Raw genomic sequence first — 22,392 nt, forward strand, 5'->3', positions numbered from 1 at the left:
CGAGAGAAGATGATTGAGCGGGTACTGGAGCAGGAGCAAGCTATTTCTCAAGTCTTGGCTGCAGACAAGAAAACCCGGCATCTCGTTCTCACCTGGCAAGACCTGGAAGTTCTAGAGTCAGTGCACAAGGCTCTCAAACCTCTCCTGGAATTCACAGACGCTCTATCCGGTGAGAGCTATGTCACAGTGTCCTATGTCAAGCCTGTTCTCCATCTCTTCCAGTCCAGCCTCTTGGCACGTCAGGAGAATGACACCCCACTGACCCAGTCTATCAAAGCCTCCATCCTGGATTACCTGAGGGAGAAGTATTCTGATCCTTCCACTAACGACCTGCTGGACATGGCAGGCTTAGTGGATCCCAGGTTCAAGATAACATACTGCACAGAAAAAAAGGTGGAGGCCATCAAGAGCAGAGCCATAACCGAGATGGAGGCAATGCTCTATGAGACTGACCAGGGCACAGCTGAGTCGGCTGCTTCACTGCCTCAAGATGCAACAACGGTATCACAGCCAGAAGAGCCACTAAGGAAGAAATCCCTGGGCAGCTTCTTTAAAACTGCAGCAACATCTTCCGCCACACTGTCGCAGAGAGAGCTTATTGAAAAAGAGTTGTCTGCCTACTTGCAATCTGTTAATGTTGACAGTGAAGCAAATCCATTGCAGTGGTGGAACGACCATGAGGAAATGTTCCCAAACCTGAAAAATGTGGCAAAAAAATATCTGTGTGCCCGCCACCAGTTCCCCATCGGAAAGGGTATTCAGTGGTAATATAGTTACATGCCATCGAGCATCTCTCAAACCAGACGCCGTTGATAGGCTTGTGTTTTTGGCACAAAACCTCTAAACAACCTGGTATTCACTGGTTGTTGTTAGAAAGGGACAACATAGTATGCACAAAATACAACTACATATTTTTTTACTTTTTATTTGTGCCATATATTTCATGCAGAAGAAACCAAAACTAAAGCTGCAAACTTTTCCATAATGGACCAGATTCACCTTTTGTGAATTGTTTTATGTTTAGGTATTGTGTTTGAAACCATAGGATTGTTTATTAAAAAACTAAAAGGAGGGTCCTTTTTATAAATACACTTTCTTTTCCAACATTTGATTTCCTATTATGCAGCTATTTTTTATTTTACTGATTTTGAAATTACCTGTGACATCCTGCACAAAAGCGCATTATATATATTTGTTTTAAATATCCTAGTGGTATTATGCACAACAGGTGCACTTAAATTTAGTGTTGTTTTGAAATGTCATCTTAATGACAACATGCACAAAAGGGCACTTTATTTGTCTTAAATTATTGTAGTGGCATTATGTACAAGAAGTGCACTTTAATTTTGTGTTTTGAAATGCCATGTGAGTTACAGCATGCACAAGCGTGCCCTAATGTCTTGTTTTGAAATGTTGTCTCTGACAATTTTGCACAAAACATGCACTTTCTGTTGACAATTTTATGTTTGTGCCACTCACTGTTTAATAAATACAATTATGTTAACTTTGACTTAGTTGTGATATCCCCTTTTTTGCATGAAAGTTTAAAATTAGCATATATTAATGCAGTATGAACAAGAATGTTTTAATGTAGACATATAGAATCATCATACTGGTGTGATTGTATGCATCAAAGTTTTAATTCAAGGCTAAGGCAAAATATCGAGATATATATTGCGTATCGTGACATGGCCTAAAAATATGGCGGTATTTATAAAAGGCCATATCGCCCAGCCCTAATGTCATTTTTTTATTATTATAACATTCAATATCAAAAGCTGTTTCTGCATTTAATTGTCTGTTAGGACATTGAATCTGTTCCTGGAACTGATGGCCTGATCTCTAACCTGCTTGTTTCTCTTGCTTCAAAATGCGCCTCTGTCTTCAGCACAACTGTACCTTTTAAACAAAAACCTTTTTCCTTTCTCTGACTTGCAGTCTCATGCATATTAGAAGACAAATATTCATCTTTTTACTATAGTTTATTTAATTTTTTCTCCTCGTTGCCATTTTGCAGCCCTTTACAGCTGGATCTGAACACTATCTTCTGGCCTCGACCCAAACTTTTCAACTCGGAGTGTGTTTTACAAAGAACTGCTGACTTTCTCCTAACAGAAGCAAGCAGCCACACTGGACTTTCTTTATGTTCGGCAGCAGCATCAACTAATAGCGAAACTATGTTTATCTTCACCCCACTAGTGAGAAACATCATGGCTTTTTAAGTTGCTAAAATATTTTACTGATAAAATCGCCAGAGCAGCGCTGACAACGCGAGTGTGTCCGTCTGCTGCAAAAAAAAAAAAAAAAAACACACACAAAAAAAACCCTGAGAAGCTTAGAGAAACATGGCTACAATCATTAAGAGTGTTTGTTCAATACACTTTATTCACTTTGATATTTCTGTCAGAAAAAAACAAGATGAATCAAAAGTCATAAAAAGAATGAATGAAGTGTGTGTTTGTGCTGGTGTTTTCCGCTAGAGGCCAGTAAAACTCCCTGAAATACTAATGATACATAAAAAAAATTTATTAACAAATTAACAAAACTGTATTTGTATCAACTAACTTTACCAAAGATACAACTAAGTAAGAAATATATTGTTCATTCTGTGTTAATATTTCAACTAATGTTAACAAATGAAACCTTATTGCAAATTTTGTGAATTACAAATTTAGTGAATAAAATAAAAATATATAAAAAAAGATATGGTCAAACCATCTGATCTGTGCATTAAGACTTATAGTGTTAACTAAGTGGTTTCTCCACTGCATGGATCTTCATGTGTTTCTCCAAGTAGTGTTTGAAAGCAAAACTCTTCCCACACTGATCACACGTGTGCGGCTTCTCTCTGCTGTGGATCCTCTCATGTCTTTTCAGATGTCCTGATCGACTGAATCTCTTGTCACAGTGTGAACACTTGTAAGGTTTTTCTCCAGTGTGAATTCTCTGGTGCACTTTTAAACTGTTCGCTGCAGTAAAAGTCTTCTCACACTCAAAGCACATGTACTCTCTCACACCAGTGTGAATTTTCTGATGTATATGCAAATATTGCAGCGATGAAAAACTCTTTCCACACACAGAACATGAATGCGGCTTCTCCTTCGTATGAACTGTCAGGTGTGTCTTCAGGACTGATCTACTATGAAATGTTTTTCCACACTGATCACATGTGAACGGCTTCTCTCCAGTGTGGATCCTCATGTGAATCTTAAGGTATGCTGAATCTGTGAAACTCTTCCCGCACTGATCGCATGCGTGCGGCTTTTCTCCGGTGTGGATCCTCATGTGAACATTAAGATGACATTTTTTTGTGAAGCTCTTTCCACATTGATCACATGTGAACGGCTTCTCTCCAGTGTGAACTCTCATGTGAATCTCAAGACTTTGTTTGTTTGTGAAACTCTTTCCACACTGAGTGCAGGTGAAAGATTTCTTGGCTCTTTCTTTCTTTAAAAATGTATTTTTAGTCTTTGAGCGACTCAAAGGTTTTTCTCCAGGTTTGACATGATGTTCCTCCTCCACTTCACTCAGTTCTTCACTCTCCTCGCTCTCTTCCATCAGGTCTGACATGAAATAAATTCATTTTTATTTTCAGTACATCAAAATAATTCAGTAATAGACAACTGCTATTAAATATTTTTATGTATTTTTATAAATAATTTTCCCTGAAACCTTCCATGAATGAGGTACATTGATCTTCCAATTATTACTTTTAAAACATAATAAATTAATTCCATGCTTCAAAATTTAACTGAAGACTTTTTAATACCAGAGAGCCGGTCGCACTAGACCAGTGGTTCTCAACCTTTTTTTGGGCTAGCCCCCCCTATCCAATATCCAGGTTCCATGACAGTAATAGCCATATATTGTAAAACAATTGCACTGAAAAATAAAAGACGGTCATTAAAGCGGTAATGTTGGCACTTAGGTTTTATTACGCATTTAGGAGTGTATTGCAAGAAGCTGCTTACACTAACCTTACTTTCGAAAAATAAATAAATACAATCATGATTTTTCATGAAAAAGTATGTTAGAATTGTAGGCCTAAAATACCTTGGTATCAGCTTGTTTTCATCAATGGTACAATTAATACAATTACAATTAATTTGGTTTGTCGTGATTAATTTGTGTTCATAATCAGTAAAAAAAAAATCTTCTAAAAAGAATAAAACACATATGAACAATTGAATTATTGTTGTATTATTAATATTTGTATATATCGAAACTATCCAAGCAGCGTTTCGCACTCAGATGTGATGGCGGAATGAATACATTACCAAAATGTGATTGCAGAATATAAATAGTCATTTTCTCCTTACTGTCTTGCGAGTTAACAATAATGCCTGACCAGTAAATTGCTTAGTGAACAAAGAAAACATTTTGGCATTAGGGATTGGAATTAGTTAATGCCTAAAAATGAAGGCTAAAAGTTTTACCTTTTAAATAGAATTTAGTTTAATTATTTTTTTAATTCATCGCCGGAGTGAATGGGAACATGATTTTTTGAAAATATTTGAAAAAATATTTGAAGTGTTTCTTAAAGGGATAGTTCTCTTTGAAATTAATTTTTGATATGTTTTAGCTTACCTCAAGGGCATCCAAGATGTAGGTGTCTTTGTTTCCGCAGTAGTTTCAATTTTGATATTTTTAGGTCAAACCGTTCTTGTCTGTCAGTCATATAATGCATGTCGATGGTCACTGGCTCAAAACACAAGCACAGAGTCCAAATTAAAACAATTCCCCATCGTCCAAATGAAACAATTCCCCATCATAAGTACACATTGATGGCCTAAGACACGAAACGAGCGGTTTGTGTGAGAAAACGAACAGTATTTATATCGTTGTTATCTCTTGAAAACAGCACACGTCCAAATGATCTGACGGCGCGGGCGGGTATAGATATATACATAGATGTCGCCTTGGCTACGGTTTCGTTCCAATGAACTGCAGTAGCGAAGGCGACATCTAGTGTATACATCTATACCCTCCAGCGGGCGGGTATAGATGTATACACTAGATGTCGCTAGGCTACGGTTTCGTTCCAATGAACTGCAGTAGCCAAGGTGACATCTATGTATATATCTATACCCGCCCGCGCCGTCAGATCATTTGGACCTAAAAATATCAAAATTGAAACTACTGCGGAAACAAAGACACCTACATCTTGGATGCCCTTGAGGTAAGCTAAAACATATCAAAAATTAATTTCAAAGTGAACTATCCCTTTAAGTCAATACTTTTTAATGGCTTGTCAACTTCATCCGCTGCGTGATTCTAGTCTAGTCAGTGCTTGAGCGCTGGTCTATGACTGGAAACATAATAGAGTCTTTGCAAAAGTAAAGCTACATGTCGCATTAAACTGGAAGATTTTAGAATGTTAGGCATTCTAAACTTTTGAATAAGAAATAATAAAGTCGACAAAATACAACTCGTCAAAACTCCGCGAATCACAACAAAATTTGGCGGGTGTGCTTGTGCTGCCGCGGTCTTGTTAACTTGCCATGTTGTTTGTGTATCTCTATGGCAAACGTGCGGGGGAAGGGCTGAGCCCGTTCGGAGCTACGGGAGCCCAGAGGGGAGCGTCGGCGAATGTTAAAGAGAAAACCGATTTTCATTCAAACAAATCGACGTAAACTACACATTCGAGTTAATCTATAAAATCGATTTATCGCCCAGCCCTATGTCGCATTAAACTGGAAGATTTTAGAATGAGAGGTCTGTTTAGAATTCAGAACTTTTGAATAAGAAATATCAAGTCGTCAAAATACAACTCGTCAAAACTCCGCGAATCACAACAAGCGTATCGGTGAGAGCACTCATTTAAACAGCATATACACACACCCGAACTTGACTGCACATCATATTTTTGACATTATTGATACTGCTTTCAATCGAAATGCAATAGAAATGAACACAAAAAACCTGCCTAGTGCCTTCCTACAACACTGATGGTGGACTTGCGGTCAGGAGTAGAGCGGCTGCTGACTAATGTTTTTTTTTTTGGAGCGCTGCTGACGTATTCTTTCACGCGCACCATTATAGTGCACACACTATTCACGCACACACTATTCACGCGTGCACACACAATTTGACATCACACTCTGCGCATGTTTTACAACATAATTTAACATAGTCCTAACACTTTTTAAATAGTCCTCTTAAAGTGTTTATTAAAAATAAATTACTAAATGTTTAAAATGAATAAAAGTAAATGAACTAAAATTTGCGTTATACATTTAAACTCGTTAACGCCCCCCATTAACACCTGAATGCCCCCCTTTCAATAATCTTGCTTCCAACGCCCCTACACTATTTTTGTTCCACTGACTTCCATTCATACACATGTGAATGTGGGACACCAGAAACACAAGATCAAGTGAATTTCCCTGTGTTGTAGTTCAAGTTTAAAGTTTCAGTATAAACTTCACATTAGTGTTGTCACGGTACCAAAATTTCAGTATTCGGTACCAATACCAGTGAAAATCCATGGTTCTCGGTACCAATTTCGGTACCAAAGGGCTAGAAATCAATCAATTCTTTGCTGATACTTCCTCATCATCATGGAGAGCGCAGTTCGCACCGTTTCAAAAATAGTCGATCTCTGAATGCGAATGAACTTACTCTGAATTTTAGTATTGTTTTTATATGAGGATCCTTTTTCAAATACAAGGTCAATATTGATTTTCACTAGACAAAACAACAAATTGGGCTGGTCCGAATACCATTTTTTGAGCTTCGAAGCTTCGCTAGTAATGAACATTGAATATTCGAAGCTTCGGAATTCTCTCTAATAAAGGCAGTATTCTCTCTGTGTCTGTCTGTCCGTTTGCATTTTGTCTATTTCGAGAACCGTTCATCCAATCGACTTCACAAGGGAGTGCAGTGTCGCATTTGGTGCAATATAGTTAGACACGTGAGACGAGACACGTTCAGAATTAATAAACTTTGAATAAACTACAGAACAGCGCGAGCGGGAAGCGGCGCGCCTCACGCGGGCAGGGCTTATAAGCTCTGAGAACGGACACTGCACTAGTGATATTAAACACATCTTCCCCATGAACAACACAAAGTAAATACACTCGCACGTAACACACACACAGGTCTGTTAACTTAAGCAATACTTTTAATAAGGTGGTCTAATATTTTTCTGACTAACAAATTACTGACACAGTAAAGGGTAGATTTAAATAATGAAAAACGAAATTAATAAAGAAAAAAAACTAAATTTAAATAAAGAAAAAAAAAACAAATAAAAAAAAAAAAAAAAAAATTAAATAAAAGAAAATCGAAATTTAAATAAAGAAAAACTAAATTAAGTTAAATTAAAAACGAGATTTATTTAGATTGATAATAACGGATAAAAAGCTTAATACATTTTGTTTCTATTATTCTATTTTCCACAATGTCAAAGCAACGCAGCTTAACCCAAAATACAAGCTCAGGCATGCACTTCTGTCCATACAAACTCCGCTGTTCTGCGCTCTAGCCAGAGAATACTCCCTTTGCAGGAACACTTTAGTAGGCCAAGAAGAAGCAAATAATGAGGTTGGGTTCCTTCAACTCCATCCTATTAAAAATGGTTAGGCAATATAAGATAGTTGTAAAAAAAAAAAGAGTTCTCAGAGCGTGCCCTGCCCGCGTGAGGCGCGCCACTTCCCGCTCGCGCTGTTCTGTAGTTAATTAAAAGTTTATTAATTCTGAACGTGTCGCGTCTCGCGTGTATATCTATATTTCGTCAGATTTTATAGTGTTGAACATATTCAAGCGCGAATGAGAACCGTTTCGAGGGGGGTGCCAGGTGTGCAAAAAAAAAAAAAAAAAAAAAAAAAAAAACGAATATTCGAATGTCAAATTTTCAAATCGAATACCAACCCATCAAATGAATATTCGAATAATCGGGTCCAGCCCTACAAATTATCCGTGAATTTATATAGAACTAATCTTTACATTTACATTTATTCATTTAGCAGACGCTTTTATCCAAAGCGACTTACAAATGAGAACAATGGAAGCAGTTAAACTAACAGTAGGACAACAAAATGCAAGTGCTATGACCCTTCTCAGTTTAATCTAACGCAGAATTATTATTTTTTTTGTTATAGTTATAGAACAGAATAGAATAGAGTAGTAGAGAAAGTGTTAGTATTACTGGATCAAGTGCTGTCGAAAAAGAAGCGTCTTCAGCCGTTTCTTAAAAGTGGCTATGGACTCAGCCGCTCTGGTAGAGTTAGGCAGATCATTCCACCAGCAGGGAACAGTCATGGTAAAGGTCCGAGAAAGAGATTTTGCGCCTCTTTGAGATGGCACCACAAGACGCCGTTCACTTGCAGAGCGCAAGTTCCTGGATGGCACGTAAGTCTGAAGTAAAGAGATAAAGTAAAAGGGAGCAGAACCAGTGGTTGTTCTGTAGGCAAACGTCAGTGACTTGAATTTGATGCGAGCGGCAACTGGCAACCAGTGCAATTTTGTGAGGAGAGGAGTGACGTGTGCCCTTTTCGGCTCGTTAAAGACCACTCTAGCTGCGGCGTTCTGGATCAGTTGCAGAGGTTTGACTGTGCAAGCTGGAAGACCGGCCAGGAGAGCGTTACAATAGTCAAGTCTGGATAAAACAAGCGCTTGGACAAGGAGTTGAGTAGCATGTTCTGATAGGAAGGGTCTGATCCTCCTAATGTTGTACAGGCAAATCTACATGACCGGGCAGTTCTAGCAATGTGGTCTGTGAAGTTCAATTGATCACCAATTACCACACCAAGGTCCTGGCTGACCTAGATAGAGTTATGGATGACGAGTCTAGCTGAATGGTGAAGTTGTGGTGAAGTGTTGGGTTGGCCGGGACCACGAGTAGCTCTGTCTTCGCAAGGTTTAGTTGAAGGTGGTGGTCCTTCATCCAGCCAGAAATGTCTGTCAGGCAGGCTGAGATGCGAGCAGCTACAGTCGGATCGTCAGGCTGGAATGAGAGGTAGAATTGTGTGTCATCAGCGTAGCAGTGATAGGAAAAGCCATGTTTCTGAATCACAGATCCTAGTGATGTCATGTAGATGGAAAAGAGAAGCGGTCCCAGCACTGAGCCCTGAGGCACTCCAGTAGCTAGATGTTGTGTCTTAGACACCTCACCCCTCCACGATACCCTAAAGGACCTACCTGAGAGGTAAGACTTGAACCATTGGAGTGCGGTTCCCGAGATGCCCTTCATCTTTAGGATTGACAGGAGGATCTGGTGGTTAACTGTGTCAAAGGCAGCAGACAGATCCAGCAGGATTAGAACTGAGGATTTGGAGGCTGCTCTTGCCAGTCTCAGAGCTTCAATTACTGAGAGCAGGGCAGTCTCAGTTGAGTGTCCACTTTTGAAACCAGATTGATTGTTGTCCAAGAGGTTGTTCTGTGTAAGGAAGGAAGAGATCTGGTTGAAAACAACTCGTTCAAGTGTTTTCGCGACGAATGGAAGGAGAGATACCGGTCTGTAATTCTCCAGATGTGCTGGATTTAGAGTGGGTTTCTTAAGCAGTGGGGTTACACGAGCCTGCTTAAATGCTGTGGGAAAGGTACCAGTGTGAAGAGAGGTGTTTATGATGTGTGTGAGTGTGGGTACAACCGAGGATGAAATGGCTTGAAGTAGGTTAGTGGGAATAGGATCAAGCGGACAGGTGGTAGGGCGACTGGAAAGGAGGAGATTGGAGACTTCTGCCTCAGAGTAGAGAGAAGGAGGGTAGAGAGTGTGTGTTAGCTGGAAAAGTGTGTGTGTCAGTTTGTGGATTGGTAAATTGGCCACTGATGGAGGTTGTTTTATTTATAAAGAAGCAAAATCATCAGCTTTTAGTGTTGATGAAGGAGGAGGAGGAGGAGGGTTGAGAAGAGAGGAGAAGGTTTTGAAAAGCATGCGAGAGTCTGAAGAATTGTTAATTTTGTTGTGATAGTAAGTAATTTTAGCAGTAGAGATATTATCAGAGAAGGAAGAGAAGAGGGACTGATAAAGACCAAGGTCAGTAGGATCTTTCGATTTGCTCCACTTCCTCTCTGCACCCCTGAGTTTCGAACAATGTTCACGGAGAACATCAGATAACCAGGGGGCAGAGGGTGTGGCGCGGGCTGGCCTGGAGTAAAGTGGGCAGAAGTTGTCCAAGCAGGATGTTAAAGTGGAGAAAAGATTATCAGTTGCACTGTTAGTATCTAGTGTTGAAAGCTGATCAGGTGGAGGAAGTGTGGATGAGACCAGAGAGGATAGACAAGAGGGTGAGAGTGAGCGTAGGTTTCGCCGAAAGGTGACCTGTGGAGGAGTGTGTGTTGTGTTCTGTGGCAGGTTGATGTTGAGAGTGAGGAGGAAGTGATCTGAGGTGTGCAGTGGAGTGACCAGTGTATGGTCAGTGGAGCAGTAGCGTGTGTAGATAAGGTCCAATTTATTATCTGATTGGTGAGTAGCCGCAGTAGATACTCGCTTGAAGTCGAATGAGGCAAGCAGAGTGTGGAAATCAGCAGCCTGAGGTTTTTCTAGGTGGATGTTGAAATCTCCAAGAACTATGAGAAGAGTACCATCCTCAGGGAAGGATGAGAGTAGCACATCAAGCTCTTCCAAGAAACTTCTGAGCTGCCTTGGGGGGCGATATACAACTACAAAATGGATTTTAATAGAGCTAGTGATAGTAATTGAATGTGATTCAAATGAGCTGTTGTCACACAGAGGTGGTAAATTATCAAATTTCCAATCGTTTGAGATGAGCAGACCAGTACCACCACCCCTACCAGTAAGGCGAGGGGTGTGTGAGAAAGTGAATTTAGTGGAGAGGGCAGCCGGTGTGGCAGTGTCCTCTGGTCTGATCCAGGTCTCAGTTAGGGCCAGTAGACTGAGACCCAAATGACTAGAAATAGATGTAATGAAATCAGCTTTGTTTACAGCGGACTGGCAATTCCAGAGACCAATAGGAAAAGAGAATATAGTACTAGAAGACACCGGAAAAGTATGCAGGTTGTTTGGATTGGACTGCCTCTGACGTGTGACATTTGATTTACGCGTGTTAGTAATAGGTGTAAGAGGGGTCACAAACAGACAGATCAGATGAAAAGTTGTGTAGAAGAGAAAGGAAAAGAAAAAACAAGAAAATTAATACTCAAGTGCTTTGTCGGTGTCCTTGCTCGGTGGAGTCGCACAGGTAGAGTCGTTGGTCTTTACAATCTTCGGTCTTCACACGAGGGCTGCCGCGGTGCACTGACCTATTTTATACACGCCTAATACCTCTTTATTGAATACAGCAGGTCCCGCCCTCCTGTTTAATCAAGCAAAACTAACAAGTCACGACTCACAAACAACGTCACACGGGCGCTTTTACCAGAGTAAAAACACAGTAAACAAAACAAACTTCCTAGCAACACAGAGCCGCGCTAAAATCTACTGGGAAAAGTAAACACTCACAGACTGATGATCTCTCCTGTTGTTCCACTGCTTCTTCTAATAAGTACTAGCAGTTTGTTAGAATAAATACTTTAACTGGCTTAGGCCCCGCCCTCCTGTTTAGTCAAGCGAAACTAACAAGTCACGACGCACAAACAACGTCACACGGGCGCTTTTACCAGAGTCAAAACACAGTAAACAAAACAAACTTCCTAGCAACACAGAGCCGCGCTAAAATGTACTGGGAAAAGTAAACACTCACAGACTGATGATCTCTCCTGTTGTTCGACTGCTTCTTCTAATAAGTACTAGCAGTTTGTTAAAATAAATACTTTAATCTTTAAAAGCTTTCCATCTTTACTCTCCTCACGTTGCATTCAGAGATCGACAAGTTTCTCCTTTCCACAAGCGCTTGCTCTCTCGTGGCGTCTGTCATTGCTATGCAACCATGAACATAGGCGCGCCTGGAAAAACGAGCTTCTATTCCGAAAACGAGAAAAAGGAGCTTCTATTCGAGCTTCTTCTGGCTGGACTTCCATCATGTGCAACCAAACCTCTACAAATGATTCAGAATGCTGCAGCTCGTCTCGTCTTCAACGAGCCCAAGAGGGCCCACGTCACTCCTCTGTTCATCTCACTGCACTGGCTACCTCTCGCTGCTCGCTTCAAGTTCAAAGCATTGACGCTTGCTTACAGATCTACCACAGGCTCAGCTCCCTCCTACTTTCACTCACTCCTACGAATGTACATCCCTACCAGAAGCCTACGATCGGTCAACGAGCGATCTCTCTCTCTACCAAAGGGGCTGTTTACACCTGGCCACTTCATGCGTTTTCTCAGATCGGATGGCTATCCGATCGTGAAAAGACCAGGTGTAAATGCCCTCCGAAACGCATTCGCGACGGATTTGAATCCGATCGCTCAAGCCACTTCAGGAGGTGGTCTGGGCCGCATTCCAGACGAAACTGGACAAGTGTAAATGCATCTGGTTGTTGAAACCACATATGTAAAGTGTACTCCTCCCAAAAATGCTAAAAAAATAAACGTGTGAGAGCGTGTTATAGGCTATATGCAATGTTATACCCAGATATGACGACGCTACTGGAACACGCATCACCGCAGATGAGCAGCTGAGCATCTAACGTTATTCATGCCAACGTGCAAACTTTCGCAAATCAAAGTGAAAGTAAGTCGCAGACGCTTATCACACAAACATCATCATTAAAAGTAAATTCTTAAGAAACGAAATTATCTTACCAGGGCTGTTGCCGCTTCTCTCTTATTGCAGTGTTTGATTTAGAAATTTTAGCTGATGATCAATAAAATGCAGCTCATATCTGTTGCTTTCGGTGACGTGGTGCACTCCATTAAATCTGCATATAGCGCGGGAATTGAAGATCGGATTTAAATCCGTTTCGCAAAAACACATTTATGTGACCAGGTGTAAATGGAATCGTTTTGATAAATCAGATAGCTATCCGATCTGAGAAAACGCATGAAGTGGGCAGGTGTAAACAGCCCCGTGTGTAATACGCACGTATTTTCAGTGCGTAGCATATACACGCAATAAAGTGCGTCTCCGTCTTCCCGACAGTACACAATCACTCGGGCGTTTAATCGACAAAGTAACAGGAAGGAGGACAGTGCAAAATGGTGTGAAATGGCCTGTTGAGGCTTTTTTTTATTTGTTTACAAAGGTCCTAACTGGCAGTTTTGCCTGTTATGGAATGTATCACTATTTATGTCTGAGCCTTATGTTTAATATTTTTGAAGTGCAATTTTGTTTACATCCATTTTATTTATTGTTTTTGGTATTTATTCAAGTGAATTTTGTTGTTAACAGACACTGATAGACCATTGCTTTTATTGTTTTTGGTTGTTTTGTTCATTTTTTGTGGATATTTAAAATGTTTTCAATGTTTAATATTCTTAAGAAATACAAGTTTATAGATCTTTGAAAAGGTGTACCTGCATTATATTAGATAAAAAGTGTCTCAAAACGACAATATTATCGTTTATCGCAATAATTTCTTGAACAATTTATCGTCCAGCAAAATTTGTTATCGTGACAGGCCTACTTATCGGGCTTATGCTACTCTGAATAATGCCTGAACTTCGTATTTGGAGCACTTCTTGAGTTGTTTTTTGCCTCTTCACGATGACTCGCTTAATTTAGTCCTAATTTTTAAGTCGCTTTGGACAAAAGCGTCTGCTAAATGACTCAATGTAAATGTAAATGTATTCCGAAAACGAGAAAAACGAGCGCGCCGCGTCGCTTCTATTATGAGCGCGCTTACATTTGGAATAACGTGAACGGCCACTTACGGCAACGTGACAACGTTACGTGACATTAGCGTAATCCCAAATATTTCCATATGTGTCTCTTTCCTCCTTTCTTATCAACAAGTGGATTTACAGCCACCACATCAGCAGCACCGCCGGTCGCCATGTCTCAGCGCTTTAATAAAGAGGACGCGCAACTGCACGCTCTCAGTGCATGCGTGCATGCATGCGCATCAAGGAACCGGGTTTGAACGGGTCCTCGGTACCACCGGTACTTAAGAAAACTTGGTACCGTTACGTTTACATTTTTTTAGTACCGACTTGGTACCGAAGTACCGGGTCTTTTGACAACACTACTTCACATACTGAAAGTCTAGACTGACTTTAACTAGTGTTGAATTTAATGTTTTAATATAAATATCAGTAGCGCTTTAGATTCTAAAAAAGTTCTAAAATACTTACAGTATAAATAATTTGTCAATTCTCCTGGGTGTTCCCCCCTTTATTCCCAAAATGTTACATATTGTTCCCCTATACTTGCACGTAAGGACTTTATAGGTACACTATAATTACAGAAAGTTACGCTGTAAATGCGCCATAATTACGTGTACTTTGTGGGCTGTAATCTAAAGCGTTACCAATTTATCTGTGTCCTACACGTTTCACTCAACCTGTAACTTCTGACATAATTTTCCTCTTTTTAAAAACAGAGCATTTCTTAAACCTGAGACACTCAGGAAGTGACATCATCTGGGCTCTTTCTACTGCATGATGGGAGGACAAGAAAATAATCTCAATCCATTGTCTCAGTTTTGGGACAGAAAATGTAGTGTGTTGACCACATTCATCAACCCTGTTACCGAAGTTATTTGTAACAACATATATAATTTATGGCAAATACAACTTTATCAGTAACTATAAATCATGTTTTGCTTAAGTTACGCTTACAACCCTGTCAGCCATTCTGGAAAATTAATATACTTGAGTTTACCGTTTGTTGCTAAAAATGTTGCAAACTATACTGAGAAATATCTAACATTTTGGTAACATGGTTGCAATAAACCAGAGCTAAACATATACTTAGTTTAACCTGATGTTGACAATCTATATGAAAGTTTCTCCAACCTCCCTCTACTAAACATGTTTTTAAAATCTGTACCATTTCATAGTTTAACTGCATATCTAAATGTGATGAAGTGCTTGAATGTTTCTAACATGAATGTTCCTCAGCATCATGAATGAATGAAGAATAAACACCAACCTCTTTGTTCTTCAGGATCTTCAGTGTGTTTCATTCTGCAGGGTTCTGGATCACTCATGTTCTCACTGTCCTCTTTAATAAACTCAATCTTTGCAGATTTCAGCTCTTCCTGATGCTCTGATGCTCGTCTTCACTTGCAGCTGATGGGATTTTACAGCATTTATTGGATAATTGCTGTGGGAGGAGCTTCACTGAAGATGTAATTGCTGTGGGAGGAGCTTCACTGATGATGAACAGTGGGAGGAGCTTCAACGACTGCAGATTGGTTGGACGAGATGATCTGCCAAAATCAAAAATGTATCAGTTACTAAGTTTGTTTTTATAAGGTTAAAGACCAGATGTCAAATGTAAGTGTCTGCAAAGTGATTTTATATACATAGACAATACATCAAATGCAAGTAAATGGTCTATTTTAATATTTCAAATATCTTTTGTGAATTTTTTTCAATATATATGTCACGGTGTGACAAATGAGGGTGGAACTAAAGTTCGCCACAATTGTGTCCCCTCCGGGACAATAACAAGGAAACACCACCCCCCCCCCCCCCCCCCCCGTGTAAATGTGTATCTGTTGCCTTGCCAACCGGGATGAGGAAATCGACATCAGGTGTGGGGAATTAATCTAGAGCCATGACGAAGCTATGTGGGCATTGAGAAGGATATAAAAAGCCAGCGAAGAGAGACTGTTGGGTGGTTCTCTCCTGTGAGAAGTCGTTCTATTTGAGTGTTGCCGAGAAGAATTGTGGGGTGCAAAGGGAAGTGTTGCTGGAGGGGACTCGAGGAGTGTGGAAGAGTTGTGAAAACACACCGTTTGCCTGGAAGGGAGAGAGATAAGTAATCGACCATTGTATCTCGTACCTGCATGTTTCAACGCTGAATTTGAGGTGGATTGGAGTGCTTTGATTGTGCTATCTAAATGTCACTGAGTGAATTATACTGATTCATGTTCGATCTCTTGCCCTCTTCCCCCGTGTTGGAACGGTGTTGTGAATCCGTCTATGTCTGTGGAGGAAAACCCTGAAACATCTTTTTTCCAACATTGGAGCTCGTTGCTTGTGGCACGGAGACCCCTGGGTGAGTGCTGGCCTTATCTGCACTTATTGAAGTGGATTGCAGTGCTTAAATTGACGTTTCCCCCCTCACGTTGCATGTTTGGAGTGAAATTGCCGTGTGTGTGTGGAAGATTTATTCTCTTTTGCCGTGCACTCCCCACGTGCCATGCTGGTCTACTGTCCGTAACTGGAGCTTAATAATGTCGATCGGCCCCATCTGTTGAGGACTAGAAGGAACAGCATCTGTGAGTCAAACTAACCTCTCTGTTTTGAAGTAGTGATTCTGACTGTCTTAGAAGAAGCTCTGTCCAGCCTGTTGACTTAAGTTCGCTACTTGCCTGTCAACCCACCTGTATGGTGAGAAGGTTTGCCCCCCTTGCAACACACGTGAGACTGCACACTCTATCTGCAATCTTGATTCTGTTTGTCTTAGCAGGAGCTCCGCTCAGCCTGTTGACTTTGAGTCTGCTGCAGCCCTAAGCCCACCTGTATGGTGTGAAGTTATCTGTCCCCTGCAACACACGTGAGAACTGTATATTGCTGTTGAAGTTGATTCTGTTTGTCTTAGAGGAGTTCCGCTCAGCCCGCGACTTGAGCCTGCTACGATCCCAAGTCTATCTGCATGGTGTGAAGCCATCTGTCCCCTGCAACACACGTGAGAACTGTATATTGCTGTTGAAGTTGATTCTGTTTGTCTTAGAGGAGTTCCGCTCAGCCCGTGACTTGAGCCTGTTACAACCCCAAGCCCATTCTGCATGGTGTGAAGTCATCTGTCCCCTGCAACACACGTGAGAGCTGTATACTGTTGTCGAAGTTGATTCTGTCTGTCTTGGAGAAGTTCTGCTCAGCCTGCGACTTTGAGTTGTTACAACCCCAAGCCTCTCTGCATGGCGTGAAGTTATCTGTCCCCTGCAACACACGTGAGAATTGTATATTGTTGTTGAAGTTGATTCTGTTTGTCTTAGAGGAGTTCCGCTTAGCCCGCGACTTGAGCCTGCTACGATCCCAAGTCTATCTGCATGGTGTGAAGTCATCTGTCCCCTGCAACACACGTGAGAACTGTATACTGCTGTTGAAGTTGATTCTGTTTTAGAGGAGTTCCGCTCAGCCCGCGACTTGAGCCTGTTACAACCCCAAGTCCATTCTGCATGGTGTGAAGTCATCTGTCCCCTGCATCACACGTGAGAATTGTATATTGCTGTTGAAGTTGATTCTGTCTGTTCTAGAGAAGCCCCACTCGGCCTGCGACTTGAATCTGCTATAGCCCCAGGTCCATCTGCACGGTGTGAAGTTATCTGTCCCCTGCAACACACGGGAAGCTCCGCTCGGCCTGCACCTTTGAGTCTGCTATAGTCCCCGGCCCATTTGCATGGTGTGGAGTCACCTGTCCCCGGCAACACACGTGAGGCCTATATACTGCTGTTGAAGCTGACTCTGTCTGTTCTAACTGTCTGTCCTAGAGAAGCTCCGGTCAGCCTGTTGACTCGAGTCTGCTGCAGCCCTAGAGTTCAAACTGTCTACTTACCTGTGGAGACTTACCTGTCCGTCGTAGGCCTCTGTGAACTTTGCATCAGTGTGGGAAGAGGATTAGCCCTGACTGTATACCCACCTGTAGAAATTCACCTGTCTGTCGTCGGTCCCTGTGAACCCTGCATCAGTGTGGGAAGAGGAAGGGTCCCGACTGTCTACTCACCTGTGGAAACTCACCTGTCTGTCGTCGGTCCTGGTGAACCCTGCATCAGTGTGGGAAGAGGAAGGGCCCCGACTGTCTACTCACCTGCGGAAACTCACCTGTCTGTCGTCGGTCCCTGTGAACCCTGCATCAGTGTGGGAAGAGGAACAGCTCGACTGTCTACTCACCTGTGGAAACTCACCTGTCCGTCATAGGTCCCTGCGGACCCTGCATCAGCGTGGGAAGAGGAACAGCCCCGACCGCATACACACCTGTGGAAATCCATCGATCCATCTCAGGCCATTGCGAACCTTGTATCGACGTGGGAGTGGGTCCCGGAGACTGCTGCATTGCCTCGATTCCGGGGAAGAAGAGGAAAGGAAGATTTTAGCTTAGGTTATTCAAATTACTTTTAACTTTAATAAAAAGAACTGTTATTCCCTTGAATTCTGTTTCCGTCTCGTCTCTGACACGCTCCTCAGGGTGGACCTGGTTCAGGGGTGGGCGCAGTCCGGCTTGGCCCATCCCGACCTGTGACATATAGGTTAAAGTCCGCGTGAACCGGAAGTTGCAAACGACTTTTCTCCAGTGCTTTGACGTATTTCCCAGTGAAAAGGAATATTGAACAGAGGGCAGGGTTTTACTCTAGCGCTCCTCCTCTCCATCTCTCGCTCATTACAGACTAACGATTTGAGGGGAGTGGTTAAGCGTTTCCCAACCCAAGTCCTCAAACCTACGTCATCAGAGAAGGTCCTCCAAGGCAGATGGGAGGGGCATTTTCAGATTTTGATTAAAGATTACGAAGCCAAAATTATTAATTGTTCACAAGACTAGTAATATGCGCTAACAAAGGAAATAGGGTCCATTTTGATTTCATGCCGACTTTAACCCTTTCGCACGTACGTTCTAAAATAGTCAGACTGGCAGCCTGGCGTGAGTTTTTTTCTGCGACCGTTATTTTGCAATCAATCGCGTTCTAATTTCCATGGAGACGCATGAACCTTGTCACGTGACATTCCGCAGTCACAATGGCGCACACGATGGATAACCGTCTGCAGGTGAGTAGTTTGAATGTTTCGCTTTATTTTTTATTCAAAACCTCTCAAATTATTTGTTTGCGTGTACCGAATATGGCTGATATGGTTATGTTTATGTTTCCCCCCCCACTGCTTTGAATTTCGCTTGCACATGGTACTTTGCATCTCCCTCACAACAGCCGCGTGACAATCGGTGAGTAACGTTAGGCTATATTGGAGTTTTTAATTGTATTCTGAAGCATCTAGAGTTATTTACAAGCATGCAATAAATATGAATAAAGAACGTAAAACGGACAGTGCTCAATAATGTGGTCGTTCACGTCATTACGGTTTGTTTGTCAGTCAACGCGCTGTTTTGCACATTGCAAATAAATATGTTCAGTAATCCGTGCATTCAGGAGGTAAAGTTGGGGTTCAGTTGAATTGATACGTTAGTAACATGAATACCAAAGCACATATTTGACGGTAAACCCTTTACATCGATTTTCTTGTTTGTTTTAGTTAATATTGTTACTTAGTTTTATATCTCTCAATAGCAAAGCAGAGAAAAGCTACATGGTATGACATTGTTAAATTATATTTTCCTATATACAAAACATTTGAGCAAGCTGTGTGACCATATATATATATATATATATATATATATATATATATATATATATATATATATATATATATATATATATATTTTTTATTATTATTATTATTAGCTTGCTCAAATGTTTGTTGGAAATATAATTTAAAGGGATAGTTCACTTTAAAAATGAAAATTCTGTTATCATATACTCACCCTCAAGTTGTTTCAAACCTGCATGAATTTCTTTCTTCTGCATGTCAGTAACCAAAGAGTTAACTGGAGCCATTGACTTCCATAGTAGGCAAAAATATATACTATGGAAGTCAATGGCTCCAGTTAACTGTCTGGTTATTGACATTCTTCAAAATATCTTCTTTTGTGTTCAGCAGAAGAAAGAAATTCATACAGGTTTGAAACAACTTGAGGGTGAGTATATGATAACAGAATTTTCATTTTAAAGTGAACTATCCCTTTAACGATGTCATACCATGTAGCTTTTCTCTGCTTTGCTAGTGAAAGATATGTATAGTATAAGTATTATTCATACAATTCAAACGTATGACATTTGTTAAAAAGAAATCACAAAATGTACACATTTCATGTATGTTTTACTAAATCTATTTTAATGTAAGTTCAATTTTTTTGTTTAATACAATACGTTTATACTTACTAATATAATTACAAAACAGATAACAAATATATTTACAATGAATAACAATCAAAACAGTATCATCATAAACAAACAAACAAAAAATCTATAAATGTGCTCTGACTTTTGATTAAAAAAAAACATTTTTAAACAAACTATTATACATACCTTAATACTTAATATAATTACAATAAATAATCATTAAAATAATATCATCATAAATTAATTAATATACTCTGACTTTTTACATGCTTAATAATTCTTCAGTGTGTGGTACTCCTCAAAACATGGGACAGCACACAAGGGAGTGTTGCATGGCACACACATGTGCTTGGTGAGGCGCCTCTGCTTGCCCTTGCGTGTGCTGGAGAGGCAGACCTTGCAGTGACGCCTGGTCTTGCTGCCCTGGGAAGTGGTCTGAGGGACTTCAGATGGGAAATGCCTAGCTGTAAGGCGCAGAGGAGTGTCCAAGGCAGGACGCCCTCCTTTAGCTGGACACCGCAATGTGCTGTACTCCTCCAGCAGCCCTCTCATCAGGTTCGTTCTGAATTGTAGGGAGGTGATTTCCTTTCCTACTCATAGTAGAGCACATCAATAGGGAGTGAGGAGAATAGAATAGTATGTGACAGTGTGGTCTGTTTATTATTGTGAATTTGTTAACACTTTAGATTACATTAATTAAAAATGTTATCACATTTTATCTTGTTTATATTTATTATTAGATGATTTGTATCCATTTCTCACCAGTAATTTGCCGATAGACGATGTGGCTGTTGAGTAAAACAGTGTCAAGTACATGAAAAAAGATTTTCTTGTACCACTTGGTAGACTTTCTGGCGCATTCATGAAAACCAGTCATCATATCAGCTTTGTCAACTGCCCCCATCTTTTTGTTGTACTCGAGCACACAGACTGGCTTCATCCTTGGCTGCCCAGTGACGTGATCCAGCTTCCCTGTTGCTGCCATACCAGTTGGGTGGACTGTGGTAAGGACATGGACATCCCTCTTGTCATGCCATTTTACTGCCAGCTGTGACCCATTCTCTTCGAATTCCACCTCACCTTTTTTCATCTTACAGGTGAACTTTGGCATCCCTTTCCTGTTTGCGCGCACAGTCCCACAAGCTCCAGTGCCAAGTGACAAGAGGTGCTGGAAAAGTGTGGGACTACTGTACCAGTTGTCCACATAAAGAACATGACATTTTCTTAGGTAAGGTGCTAGAAGTGTCATCACAACGGACCCAGAAATCCCAAGTCCTGGGTAATGTTGGATGTCAGTGGTAGATCCGGTGTAAATGATCATGTCCTCCACATAACCAGTTAGCACATCACACAAAACAAAAAACTTGACCCCAAATCTGTGCCGTTTGGAAGGAATGAACTGACGAAATGCCAGCCTGCCTTTCCACTTCATCAGCGACTCATCCACACACAGATCCCTGTATGGCACAAAAATGCGACGAAAGGAGGAGGTGAGAGCAGTGAAAATGTTTCTGATTTTTTTCAGCGGGTCGTTGGAAACTGCTGTCGCATTGTTTGCGAAGTGAAGACAGCGGAGGAGCAGAAGGAAGCGATCCTGTGAGAACAAAGACCTAAAAAATGGGGTCAAGAGCATGGGGTCTGTGCTCCAGTAATCACGAAGTGATGGTTTTTTTATCACCCCCATTAGGAGAACTGACACTAAAAATGTGTACATTTCAGGGATATTTGTTGGAACCCATTTAACCAGCTTTCCTTTTATTTCCCTTTCTTGTAAGTCAGAGGCATAGCGGTTTGTTTCCTCCACAATTTCTCCCATGACATCTTCTGTGAGGAACATTTTAAAACAGTTGACCTCACTGGGTGATTCTGGTGGATTTTGCACACCACAGAGCTGGTTGTCAAAATTGCCTGGGCCAGGAGGATTAAAAAGGTTGGTTGCCTTCCATAACAATGAGTTTACCTCTTCTGCCTCATTTAGGACTGGTGTCGTCTCTTCATCTGCAATGTTGTCTAGAGCTTCCAGATTTGGGGGAAGATCTTCATCACTGTCACTCTCTGCCTCGCTGTCAAAAATCTCCTCATCAGAATTAAAAAAAATTTCCTCAATTTCCTCATTTGTCAGTTTTCTTTTATATAAATTTTCTGTCATTTTCTCTGAAGTTGGTGAGCTTGATTAAAGTTGTGTCTTTAAATTAGAACAAATGCGAGTGTGAGGTAACGGTGACGTCAGCTCTACATCACTTGTCAGCGGGAAAAAAAAACTTGCAATGCATGACAGTTAAAATCTTTTTTATTTTTTTATACAAAATATTTACAAACTTGTAGTTATTAACATCGTTAACAATATGTAAGGGAACTCCTAATGTGGTTTTAATACTTGGAGAAAAAAAGATCATGTTGATCGGTAAGTTTTCACGGGCTATGGGCGCCGCCATTATTTGTTTACAATACTGATGGAGAGTCGGACTCGGAGCCTGCTGGATTTACAACATGCAA

The 22,392-nt window shown here is 40.9% G+C and overlaps 1 protein-coding gene and 2 long non-coding RNA genes across 5 annotated transcripts in view; 2 read left to right on the top strand and 1 right to left on the bottom strand.

Moving 5' to 3' along the window:
* The window catches only part of LOC309493066 (uncharacterized protein), a gene marked incomplete at its 3' end in the record, with an annotated part of 45,069 nt that extends 29,835 nt beyond the window's left edge, over window positions 1-15,234 (bottom strand). The window contains exon 1 of the mRNA XM_082162146.1: window positions 14,928-15,234. Coding sequence (XP_082018272.1) covers window positions 14,928-14,985 — 58 coding nt within the window. The 5' untranslated portion in view covers window positions 14,986-15,234. The remainder of the gene's footprint in view (window positions 1-14,927) is intronic.
* A 2,064-nt stretch (window positions 15,235-17,298) lies between these two features.
* On the top strand, window positions 17,299-18,098 carry LOC309508901. Its single transcript, XR_014209736.1, has 2 exons — window positions 17,299-17,381; window positions 17,867-18,098. It is a non-coding gene; the product is annotated as an uncharacterized lncRNA (long non-coding RNA).
* Window positions 18,099-18,542: 444 nt separating this feature from the next.
* Window positions 18,543-22,006, top strand: LOC309496252. 3 transcript variants are annotated; one of them, XR_014205086.1, is made up of 4 exons: window positions 18,543-18,881; window positions 20,182-20,900; window positions 20,994-21,124; window positions 21,422-22,006. It is a non-coding gene; the product is annotated as an uncharacterized lncRNA (long non-coding RNA). The 3 variants fall into 3 exon arrangements; XR_014205087.1 differs by having other exon boundaries at window positions 18,543-18,709; window positions 18,868-18,881; window positions 20,994-22,006; XR_014205085.1 differs by having other exon boundaries at window positions 20,994-22,006.
* The last annotated feature ends 386 nt before the right edge of the window (window positions 22,007-22,392 follow it).

The sequence above is a fragment of the Leuciscus leuciscus genome (assembly GCF_965113295.1).
Source record: "Leuciscus leuciscus genome assembly, chromosome: 1".
In the NCBI taxonomy this organism is placed as follows: Eukaryota; Metazoa; Chordata; class Actinopteri; order Cypriniformes; family Leuciscidae; genus Leuciscus; species Leuciscus leuciscus.